The sequence below is a fragment of the Rhinopithecus roxellana genome, chromosome 21 (assembly GCF_007565055.1).
Source record: "Rhinopithecus roxellana isolate Shanxi Qingling chromosome 21, ASM756505v1, whole genome shotgun sequence".
Classification (NCBI taxonomy): domain Eukaryota; kingdom Metazoa; phylum Chordata; class Mammalia; order Primates; family Cercopithecidae; genus Rhinopithecus; species Rhinopithecus roxellana.
In genome coordinates this window covers 15,727,971-15,740,797 of record NC_044569.1, presented here as the reverse complement: position 1 = coordinate 15,740,797, position 12,827 = coordinate 15,727,971, and the positions used below count along the sequence as shown (strand labels likewise).

At 38.9% G+C, this 12,827-nt stretch overlaps 1 protein-coding gene across 11 annotated transcripts in view; it reads right to left on the bottom strand.

Annotated features, from left to right (window-relative positions):
* Positions 1 to 12,827, bottom strand: part of DTNA (dystrobrevin alpha) — a 396,234-nt gene that overhangs the window by 121,639 nt on the left and 261,768 nt on the right. For all 11 annotated transcript variants that reach the window (XM_030925991.1, XM_010362728.2, XM_010362721.2 and 8 more), the window contains one exon: positions 3,584 to 3,664. In XM_030925991.1, coding sequence (XP_030781851.1) covers positions 3,584 to 3,664 — 81 coding nt within the window. The remainder of the gene's footprint in view (positions 1 to 3,583; positions 3,665 to 12,827) is intronic.

Sequence of the window (12,827 nt, the reverse complement as noted above, 5' to 3'; positions counted from 1 at the left end):
CCAACATGGTGAAACCCTGTCTCTACTAAAAATGCAAAATTAGCCAGGCGTGGTGGTGCATGCCTGTAATTCCAGCTACTCGGGAGGCTGAGGCAGGAGAATCACTTGAACCTGGGAGGTGGAGGTTGCAGTGAGCTGAGATTGTACCATTGCACTCTAGCCTGGGCAACAAGAGCGAAACTCTGTCAAAAAAAAAAAAAAAAAAAAAGCCCCAGAGGGCTGCCTTGCTTCTTCCACCATGGGAGGACACAGTGAGAAGGGGCCACCTATGAACCAGAAGGCTCCTTTCCCTAGATACCAAATCTGTCAGTGCCTTGATTTTGGATTTTCTAGTCTCCAGAATTATAAGAAATAAATCTTGTTTATAAGCCACCCAGTTTATGGTATTTTTGTTAGAGCAGCCCAAACATAATAAGATACTTTCCAATAAAAAAAAGCACTTACAAATATGCTACCTACATTTTGTTTCTTATTTCTTTTATTGTAGAGTAAAACTCCATTATAAGGTATCATAATCTATTGTGGGTTAGGTTTACTGCAGACTAAAATTACTTTCCTCTAATCAGTCATATATTCAATGTTGACTAATGTTATGTCATGTAAACATCGCTGCTTCCGGTTGGCTAACTTTCTAGAAGGAAGGTTTCAACTTTGATTAAGATAAGCCAAGATCAATTATGTAAGCATTTTACAAATACCTCTGAATATCACAACTGTTGTATTTATTGTTAGAAAGGAAAACTCTGCAAAGACATATAGTACTTGCATGTCATGCCTCTGATCAGGGTAGAAACAATTTTTAAAAGCTTACTTTAGCAAAGCATTCACAATATGCTTGTTTTTCTTCCTTGGACCTTAACTTTGTCTAACTTTTGTAGAGCGTAATGTATTTTCTTATCCTGAAATACAGGAATTTTATAAGGTACATTGTAAAACAAATAAGACTTTCCTGATATCTCCTTCTCTAGGAAAGTCCTACCATGGACCCTCATCCCCAACAAGTCAGGGCACTGACTCCCTGAAGCTCTCACATACCACGTACGTATTTCTATCATTATCTTTCTACATGGTTTTATAAATCTTCTTAAAAGTCCACATGCTCAGTTAGATTTTGAGCAACTTGAAGGCAGGGATTACATGTCATTCATCATCATACTATCCTTGGTACCTAGCACAATATCAAACATAGCAGGAGCTCATTATACATTTACTGAATGAAGAGGTCAATGAATGGACACACTGAAGGGCCACTGGACAGGTATAAGCTTCTATTTTCACCCAGGGATGGATTAGCATCCTCACTTCTTCCCTACTGTTTTTCAAGAAATTCCAAGACAATTCTGGATGCAGGATAAGGATGTGGACCAGAAAAGTACAGAAAGAGGAAAAGAAAATGCCCAAGAATGAGAAAGGGTCTTTCTCAGAGAGCAGGAGGCATGGGATAAGGCCTGTGGACCACAATTGGGGACAACACAGTGTCTACCTTAATGTTGAGTGCAGTGTTGCCAAGTCCCTGATTCCCTGAGCCCTTCCCTTCCCTTCCTTTCACTTCCTTTCCTTTTCCTTTCTTTCTTTTCTTTGTTTTCCTTTTTTGCTTTTTCTGGGGGTTCCTTCTTACCATTTTGTAGTCTTTTATTGGAAATCTCTAGCTCTCCTGAAAGGAGCCTCAGCAAGGCTCTGCTTGGCAAAGCTCTAAGGAGGACAGAGCTCCTACCACTTACCCTCTGCCTTCCCCTCCAATTTTGAAGCCATTGTAGTGGTAATACATGATAAGAACGTGGGACAATCACATCCCTTTTAATTGCTGAAAACACGGAGATTCTTCTTTTTGTTTTTAATCTGGGTGATGTGTTTGAGGGGGAAGAGGAAACTTCTTCTGTGGGAACATTTTCCTTGGCCCCTAACACCAGCACTGGAAATGGCTTTATTGACTCATTAGGACTACAAATACACAAGAAATTCTTTCAACATCTGTAATACTTTTCTCACTACTCATTTTAGATTGCTTTAGCTTCCTGTGAGGAGTCAAAACACATATGTGATGTGTGACCAATGCTATGGTTTGAATGTTTGTCCCTTCTGAAACTCGTGTTGAAACTTAATCCCCAATGAGGCAGTATTGAGAGGTGTGGCTTTTAAGAGGTGATTGGTCATGCGGGCTCTGTCCTTATGAATGTATTAATCCACTCATGGATTAATAGGTAATCACAAGAGTGAGGCTGCTGGCCTTATAAGAAGGGGAAGAGAGACCTGAGTTAGCATGCTCAGCCTCCTTGCTCTGTGTGCCCTGCACCATCTTGAGACTCTGCAGAGAATCCCAGTAGTAAGAAGACTCTCACCAGAGGCAGCCCCTTGACCTTGGACTTCTGAGTCACCATAACTGTAAGAAATAAATTCCTTTTCTTTATAAATTGCAAAGTTTCAAGTATTCTGTTATAAGCAACAGAAAATGAAAATAAGACAGCCAACTTATATTTTTCTTCTAACCTCTCCTTCCCCAAACTTCAGTCCCATTTTTAGCCATTGGGGCTGGGGAATAAGATATAGATGAGAACTTGAGGAATAGATGCATACTTTGCATCTTCACAGTCATGATTAGCTGTAAGCCTAGAAGCCTGGGGCTGAGGTGGCCTGCCCAGGGTCCTAGGAAACACCTGCTAGAGACTCTGAGAGGGTAGACATGGGGAGACACCAGGTTTCTACCTTTACCGTGAGTCTAATGACCATGCCAGTTATAGTAGAATTATGTGTGTGTATCAGGAGAACATTACGGTTTTCATTTTTAAGAATTCATCCAGTATTAATTAAAAAATGAGACATTATTAATTTTTATAAGTTTTTTTAAAAAGAAAAGAATAAGTTCTTACATATGAACTATGAATCAATATTTTTTTCCAAGAGAAAATGGATATGGTAATACAATGGAGGTGTTGGCCCAGCAGAGAATAAGACTGCTCATTGTGACTAGTGATCTAGCTTACTGCTTACATTTTTACATTTGAAAAAAAACTGGAGCGAGTTCCTTTGCTTCTTTAAGTATTGTCTCTTTTCTTATTTTTGTCTGATGTACACAAATGTAGTTAAAACTCTGACACAAAGGGCTAATTTTGCTCTTTCAGAAAAAAAACTTAAATGTTTTCCAAAAGCTTTAAAATATTTTCCTGTCCTTGTAAAAGAAAATACAAATATAAGGGGGATTTAGTGTTTGATATTTTATAAAGTTCTTGGAAACCATTTTGATGGCACTGCATTTATGATACCAAGGTTAGAGAAAAGAAGAAAAACATCCATCCAGATTTAAACCATTCCAAGGTCAGAATTATATTGTTTTTGTATCCAGAGGTTCATCCTTTTAGTATGAATTAAACAGTTCATATGCTTTAGTATTTAAGCATAATTCAGATTTCAAGCCTACTTAGGAGTCATCTCTACCATTTGTACAGCATAATACCCCTTTTATTGTTGTGTAAACATATATGAGTATTATCAATATTTGTAAGATAATGTAGTTTAATAAACTTAGTACCGAACGTAAACTCTAGGATTCTTGATGGTAATTAGTCCAATCAACTGGCATACTTACAATTGCATTTCTTCTGAACAAACCTAAGCTTGCATGCTGTTCTGTAGGTGGAGAGTCGGATGCGATCCAGATCTTGAGCCCCTAGTCCGGGGAAAAAGGACACATATGGTATGCCATGTGCACAGAAAGAAATTTACAATGTTTACAAATAAAACAACTGCCGATATGATCCTTACACCTAATTTTATTTTTATTAGAATATAAATATAACTTTAAGAATTGAACAGGTCTATCCTATTCAAGGACAGGTTCCTCAGGTTCTAGGGAAAAAGAGCACACACATGTAATCAACATTGGAGATCAGGTTGTAAACCATATTCATGGATCAAGAAACACAATGTCATCCCTGTTGTGTCCACCACTTCTGAGAACAATCTGCTCAAGCTGTGACCTACAGTGAAACAGCTAGATGATATATATACTATCATCAAATAAGCATTTAAAGTGCATTGCTATTGGTCATTAGAACCTGGCTGTTAGGTGACCATGTACTAACTGTTGAGCATCTTCTCTGTGTGCCCTTAGGCCAACTGCTTTTAGAGCTTCAATTTTCTCACTTGGAAGATGGGGATGATGATAATAATAGTACTTATTTCACAGGACTGTTGTAAGGATAAATGAGTGAATATACCTAAAGCACTTAAACACTGTCTGGCACACAGTAAATGCTGCATAAGTATTCATTTTTATTACTAATAACTTTCTTGTGATCCTTCCTGTCACTCTCAGAGGAAGAGATGCCTGTCTAAAACAACCTCTACCTTTTCTTTTATTGTGGCTTCCAGTTCCTTCCTAACTTGGAGCATATTCACTGTATTCTTAAACTACTTTCTTTATTCCACTCTTCCACTTAGGAGTCCAGCATGGCTCCTGATGCACAGAACATCAGGTCTAAAAGCTCCGCTCAGAATCCAAGCTTGTCTGCAGGTTCTCTCCAGCTTACCTACCTAAGGACATTGCCCACTACTTTCTACCACAGAATCTCTCCTAGGTAGGCTTGGTCAGTCTCGTCTCAATACCCTGCAGATGGGCTGCTTGTTACATCAAGACCTGAGCTCCTAGTATTCCTCCCATCCTCCTTTGAATGAGTTAATCTCTAGACTGTGTCTAGAACACATTAGACTTTCAATAAAAGTCTGCTTTTCTCAGTTTCTACATACTTGTTTTTTCTAAGCCCATGATTGTGGTTCATAACAGATACAAAAGCATGTATTGAACTTTTATCTTTACCAGTCGTATACTAATAAAATGTGCTATGTGAATCCTTTAGAGTAAAACAGAATAGCAAGTAAATGAACTATCCTGGAAGCAATGCTATTAGAAGGCCAATTAAGTGCTTTCCCAGTGGAACTCAGGATGAATCAGCAAGTGTCCCTCACTAGGGGATTTAGCATTTCCTCAGCTCAAACCGGTATCTTCAGATTCACTGAAAGTGTTGCCAATAGTGCTATTACTTTGTGGTTTTATCAAGAAGATCATTAAATGGTCACTCTTAATAAAGCTTATTATTTGACAAACAGGCTTAGCGACACTGAGCACTTGAGGGATTAAAGAGATGGGGAACTATCCTCACCCACTGCAGGAATTCCCTTAGAAATGTTCTCAAGAGGCCGGGCGTGGTGGCTCAAGCCTGTAATCCCAGCACTTTGGGAGGCCGAGATGGGTGGATCACGAGGTCAGGAGATCGAGACCATCCCGGCTAACACGGTGAAACCCCGTCTCTATTAAAAAAATACAAAAAACTAGCCGGGCGAGGTGGCGGGCGCCTGTAGTCCCAGCTACTTGGGAGTCTGAGGCAGGAGAATGGCGTGAACCCAGGAGGTGGAGCTTGCAGTGAGCCGAGATCGCACCACTGCACTTCAGCCTGGGCAACAGAGCGAGACTCCGTCTCAAAAAAAAAAAAAAAAAAGAAATGTTCTCAAGAGATGAACATTTAGCCAATGGCCATGTAGGCTTATTTCCAATGATAGAGAAGATTATTACTTATGAAAATAAATGAACTTTAAAGCAAGTAAACTTTGATTCTGTCACTTCCCAGTTGTGTGAGTTTCACCAAGTTTTTCCATGGCATCTCAATTTCCTCATGGATAAAACGAAATAAAAATATCAACTTTACTGGCTGGTAATAGACAGATATAAAGTCTTGACTTCTGCACTGGGAACATAATGACCACTTAACAGTAAATGGGCCATTTCTGAACAAAAATATGTGATAGAAGTGTCTTTTGTATGTTTGAGCTTTGATTTGCCTCTTGTAACTTCAACCTATTTGATCTGGTTTCCCCTGGAGTCACATACTCTTTCCCCCTGCCACTTGAGAATTCATTTCTCAAATATTGCAAAGCAGCTACATTATCATTATTAGTGTCTTCATTACCATCTGAAAATTATGTGCAAAAGTTCTTGTCATCATGGACTTTAAAATTTAGCTGGGCAGGTAGCTTCTCCTTGGCTTTTTTAGGGTAAAAGATGTTCAACTCCACGGCCATTTCAGGTATAGTGTTTATCTGTTTGGCATCCAGTAGGGCTTCAATTCATGGCAGTTGTTATTATTACTTTCATTATGATCAAGCATGGTTTGAGACCCCTAAACATTCTAGTCACCCTGTTCTGTGACTGGCTAAAATCTCTGTAAAATTAGGTGTCCAAAATTAATCCCAATAGCGATTGCTTTACCTGTATAGAATATACAGAAAGCAATTATTACTACCTTTGATAAGGACTCCTAACTAATGTGATCTTTTTGAAAAAATAGATGGCTCATTATGCCACTTTCATTAAGTTTGAAGTTAATTAAAAAACTACTTTTAAAAATCATATGCACTTCTATATAAGTCAAATCTTTTCTATTTGCTATTTAAATGCCTATTTTGGAGCTAAGGGTAGGACTTCGTATGTATCTGGTTAGTTACTTTTAAAATTTAGCTCGTATTTTGAACTTTTCTGAATCTTTTAAAATTCTTCAGTTGTCACTGGAACTTCAAAAATCTTTCCTAGTTTCATGCCCTCTGTAAATCTGAGACACTCATGTGGGGAATGAGCTCTCTAGGGTGCCTGATAACCAGAGACAGAGAGACTATCAGAAATACCTGAATGCTAAATCTGCCTTTGCTCCCAGATGAGGATGTACTTTTATTGGTGCTAAGTTTGGCTCAGCAATCAGGAGAGTCTCAGTATCTGTAAATAATCACTTAAAAGAAAACATTAGGGGCACAGATTATTTGTGTAAGTTCTTCAAGCATAATGATTTAAGCTCCAGATGAAAAGAGGTTTGTGATGTGGTACATAGTTAAGTTTCTCAGTTTCCGCAAGACCTTACCCTCTGAGCACAGTAACCCTGGCACCTCTGCACTTTCCTCTGATGGAAGTCCTGGGGGAAATATGGCAAAGGTGCACTTCTCCAGGATGCAGTAAAGAAGGATGTGGAGATGCTGCTTTGGGCCTGAAGTGCACTGACTGCTCTCTACTGTCCTATCACTATTGGACTTAACTGACCCTGTGTTTTGTTCAAGAATCAGGAAGAGGTCTGTAGGTCTATAAATGTTGTATAAATTCTTCCTGGTTGATGATGTAAGCCCTGAATATTAAAAGGGATGTGGTGAACAATAAAATTTAGTGTGTCAGATATAGCAGCACACAACCATGCACAATCAATGTATGTGTTAACTGCAGGATCCATCCAGAAAGGAAACAGAAGAAGCTGGGCTGACATATGACACATAGCCTCTTACTCTGTTTATCTGCCTTGTCAAAATAAATTTTTTTTCTCTGCCCCAACAAACCATGAACTTAACCCAGTTTTACATGTGTGGTCTTTTCTTGAAAGTTTATAAACCCTCAAACCTACTTGTGATTAGTTGTGTGACTTCTGTGTCTTCATTTGAATCACTGATTAAAACCAAGGACCAGAACAGGGCCACAAACAGAGCCTTCCAGGATACTAATAGAAGCCTTCCTCCAAGTTGATAGACCCATTAGTTGTGGCTTTAGACATGGTCATGACATTTCCTACAAATTTACCTAATTGTATTGTGACCCAGTCCACAATTCCCCAACACATGCACAGTCTAAGAGTTTTTGTGAATATTTTGCTGAAATTAACGTTAATTTTTATCAGATGGTATTTTCCTGATCTAGCAGTCTGGTAATCTCATTAAAAAGTGTTATTAGCTGACTTAATTTATTTATTAAAAAGTTGGAATTTAAATAAATGAGTAAAGAAATAAAATCAGCAGAGCAATCTTTGCTTTTAGCATGTTGACATGTCTAGAATTACCACTATATTTTGGCCAAGATCTAGAAAAACATCCATTTCATTACGAAACTTATAACCAGTTCATACCCTAAATGCCAAAGAATCTATACTTTTTCTTTTTAATAAAAAAGTACAGAATTTTCCCATCACATTTTTTTCAATGTAGTCTTCATTATTTTTCAAAATAATGGATAGTGGTTGTTTTCTGAATTGTATCACTGGGATATAATTCTTTAAATCTGGAGATTCCACTCATTTAAGTGATTTCTTAGTTTTGCTTCATAGTAACACAGTGGGGGATGACATACATAATTAAGGGTTGAGATAAATACTATTTTCTCTACTTCTACATATATTTGAAACTTTTCATAGTAAGAAAAACTAAAACAAATTTATTTAAAGCAACTTAGTGCTCTTGCACCATCTCCTCAAGCCTCTTGTACCCATGTCATAGTTGGAAGGAAGTAATAAATATGACAACAAAGACACAGTTAAACTCTGATTGTTTGCACTGTTATCAGCAGCTTATATAAAAAATTGGGTGATTTTTTTCCTTTCTTCAGCCCTTTTTAAAAAGATTCTCTTTCTTCCCTTCTCCCTCTATCCCTGCTTCCCTCTCTCCCTCCCTCTTGCTCCCTGCTTTCCTTCCACGTTTTCCCTACCCATTCATTCGTTCATTCAACCAATCAATCAACCAACAAATCAACCAACCAGTCTTACCTAATGTTTGGTTTTAGCTTTTGCACTCTGAACATTTTCACACAGTTTTTGTATGTTTTGCCTTCTATATTTTGAAAGCTTGTTATAAAACCTTCTATTAATATATAGCCATTTGATTCTTAAATATCTCATTCATTTAAAAGTTTTGCTAAACATATATTTACAGAATAAAAATGAAGCCTATGATGAACCTGATGCCTGAACTCTGCCACACTTTATCACTGGCTGTGTGTGTGTGTGTGTGAAGGAGGGAGGGAGAGAAAGAGATACTGAAGGAGAGAGAGACAGAGAGAGAGAGAGATACTGAGAGGAAGGTTAAGGAGTTTGGGGGTGAAAAATAATTGCTACCTTAGGTAGCTGAATGGGATAGAGTCTCCCTCACTGAGCTAAGTAAGGTACAAACAGGGAGGAATAGGTTTGTTGATGGGTGAAGACAGTTTTGGGCTAAAGAGTTTGAGTTGCTGGTAAGATGTCCAAGTGGAGATATCCATAGGACAGTTGGATATAAGGATTAGTGCTTTAGTATATTCCAAAATTATCAATAAGCACACAAAATGTAGTAGTGTGCTCCACTGGACCAAGACTGAAATATTTTACCAACAGGAGACTCTGCACAAGTAGGGCTATTCTATATTTCTAGTGACAAAATGAGGCACAAACTTGGGAATCGGAGTGTCCTCCTCGCTTCTGAACTGTGCCCAGCTGCTTAGCAGTTGTTAAAAGACCGCGTGGCTTTGGGAACACTAGAAGGCAGCCGTCTTGGCAGGGATGATAGGTATTTTTGTGATGGGCACTATTAGTGGAGTGACAATGAGCCCTCCTCAAGCTGCTTCATTAGAAGAAGACTTGACAACAAGTAGGCAAGGCTGGAAGGGAAGTTTAGTTTATGTGCTGACTATTTTGGATAAGCTGGCTCATGAGAAATGGGAGGTTGTTTTGGGGGACTCTGAACACTCAAGAGTCATAGCAATAAACGTAAAGACTTGAGAGAGAGACAAATTGTATATGGAGAAAACTGGTCAAGAAGAAAACTTTAAATTCTCTGACTTCAGTGTCTAGAGGGTACTAAGAGACAGAAAGAGAGAAGTAGAGGAGACAGAAAAAGCAGGAGACTAGGTTAGGATGGTGACATAGAATTTCTGAGGTGGCGATCCATGGTGTTAGTATCTTAAAGAGATTGAGAAGCATAAGAAATGAAGAAGCGGGTGAAAACAGTCACCATATCCATGATAACCTAGGGGGGCGGAGTCATTCATGTCATTTTTCTGAATTTTTGAGATTGGTGTTCTTAAATTCATAGTGTGCATTTCAAAATCATGCCCTAGGTTCCTTTCCAGTCGTGCATGTGCTGACTCCAGCCAACACTCTCAAGAACGGCCTGCTTTCAAATAATTCAACAGTACTTAGGCCGGGCACAGTGGCTCACGCGGGAATTCCAGCACTTTGGGAGGACGAGGTGGGTGGATCACTTAAGGTCAGAAGTTTGAGACCAGCCTGACCAAGCATGGTGAAACCCAGGGCGTCTCTCCTAAAAATACTAAAAGTAGCCGGGCATGGTGGTGCACCTGTAGTCCTAGCTACTCGGGAGGCTGAGGCACAAGAATTGCTTGAACCGGGGAGGCGGAGGTTGCAGTGAGCCGAGATCACGTCACTGCACTCCAGCCTGGGCGACAGAGTGAAACTGTGTCTCAAAACATACACAAAAACAAAAGCCAAAAACAGTATTTGTTGAGTAGTTTCATTTCCCTCCCTTTGATTTCAGGTCCCGCTTCTGCTGAGAGACCAGTGGCATCACTCTCATTTCTCCCCAAGACCTTCCTTACCTTGTTAGGCAGACTTCCATGTTCCCAAAGAGTGTTTTCCAATCACGTCCCTTCCATTAAAACCTACCCATCCTACCCAAGCCCCATCGGCTTTTAAACAAGCATTGATTCAGCATCTAAGGTGAATGATTTGAAGGTACATGTCCTAGGTCTGTCCCTAAAAAGGAGTTCACAGCAGTGAGTGGTATGGACATGTTCACGACTACCATAAAAGGCTAAGTAAATGTGCTCTGAGAGTAGAAAAACAGAAAAGGAGAGTTTAATTCCAAGAACAAATAATTTTTTCTGTTAAAAGTCGGTCTGATAAACTTACTTGAGCTGCTAAACTTATTTGATGGCTGAAAAAGCCAAGGTGAGGATGACGTTTATATATCTATATTTTTTTTCTGAGACAGAGTCTTGCTCTGTTACCCAGGCTGGAGTGCAGTGGCGCAATCTCGGCTCACTGCAAGCTCCACCTCCCGGGTTCCCGCCATTCTCCTGCCTCAGCCTCCCAGGTAGCTGGGACTACAGGCGCCGGCCACCACACCCAGCTAATTTTTTTTTTGTATTTTCAGTAGAGAGATAGGGTTTCACCATGTTAGCCAGGATGGTCTCGATCTCCTGACCTCGTGATCCACCTGCCTTGGCCTCCCAAAGTGCTGGGATTACAGGAGTGAGCCACCGCGCCCAGCCAATGACGTTTATACTTAACTAGATGGTTTTTATTTTTTTCAGCTGTAATCCAAGGTAGTAAGCAAACTGATAATTAGGGCATTATTGTGAAGACAATATTTGGTTAAGGGAGAACTTGTACAGAATTTCTTAAATCAAAGTAGGTGATCACCCAATTTTTTATATAAAGCTATTATTTCTGCTTGTTTTTTAGTCTATGCTTCTCTTAATTTCATTTCTTTGCTGTTTCTTCCTGCTTCTGCTGCTTATAGTAATGAGCTAAGAGTGAATGTTTAACACATATGTGCTGCAATCACCTGAATTTACCAAACTTTCTTATCAATTTTTGTTACCAATTGCTGTTCCTTACCTTTGCTAAGACCAAGACCTCCTCAACTTGCCTGACTTTAGATAGACTTCTTCCTTCCTCTAGGCTTCTGACCTCTGTTTTCTTACAGCATTTACTTTAGAAAACTTTTCATTGTAAATTCTTTCTCCGTCCCTTTGAGATGTAAATATCTTGCCAAGTTTACAACCCAGGAATGTCTTTCTCAAGAATGTGGGTGCCAGCCCTTTGAAATATAATCATTGAAGGAGATATCACCTCTATCTCCAAGTCTTATCGGGAGGGTAGAAGCCTAACTGTTAAATGTGACAATTAGCAAACAGATGGCCTAACCACATTGACCAATCTCCTCCCTGAAGTCCTCCAGTATTTTTCCCCAGTGCTTAAAAGTCCTTCCTGCCTTTTGTTCCAGGGAAGTTGAGTTCAGTCTTTCTTCCCTGTTGCAACAGTCTTGGATAAAAGTCTTCCCTGCCTGTTTAACTCTGTCCATGACAACTTTTCTTTCACATTTGCAATTTCTAAAGCAAAGAATCTCATTGGCACTTTCTTTTGTTGTTTTTTCTTTAAATATTTCTATATAATACTTAGATGAGAAGAGTTACAAGTCTAGTCCTTTTTGCTCCCTGTCTACAAAGCACAGGTTCCTAGAAGTTACTTTTCGAATCTTGATGTCAGTCTTCTCTGATAAGGGTTTCCTTTCCTTTCTTTGGTGTGCTGCTGATACAGCTGGAATACCCATATATTTTTCAACCATTTAACACATTGTCAATGATATTACCTTTCTCTTTTGTATGACAGTCTACATGTCAAAATCAATTGCTCCCTTTGAAACCAGCCAATTGTTTTATCCAGCAGAATCCTACTTATTGTGGATGTGTCATACTTAGTGCTGATATAAACATGTTGCTCAAACTAATGAATTGTTAAGGTCAGACGTGTTTAGCTGTTTATGCCAACATTTGATTTGGAACACCCAGGGAGGAAAGATACATATTTGTTTGGCTTGTTTATCTATTCTGACCATTAATCACAAGAACTCATAGAACTAATATCACAAGAACTCATAGAACTAATAAAGCTGCAAGACATCACTGTAATGTTTCTATGAAAAGATAAAGTTATAATTTGGGAACTGAATGCACGATTTTCCTAAGTCTCTGACACTTGAAGAAAAATTTAGAGTTGTCTTATTTCTATGTCTCTAAAAACCATATCGAGCTTTCTTTGAGTTGGGCAATTTTAATTTAATAAACATTTGTAACGTATGTATTTGTCTGAGCCAGGCACTATATCAGGTTCAGAAAGCATTGGGATACGTAAACTCAAAAAAGGATTTACAAAATCGTTAAACAAGCATACTTTTATAGTTCTTACAGTGTGCTGTCTGATACAGTCTTTAGTGTTATAATGGTAAGTTCAAAGATTTCCCCCGAGATTTTATAGCCT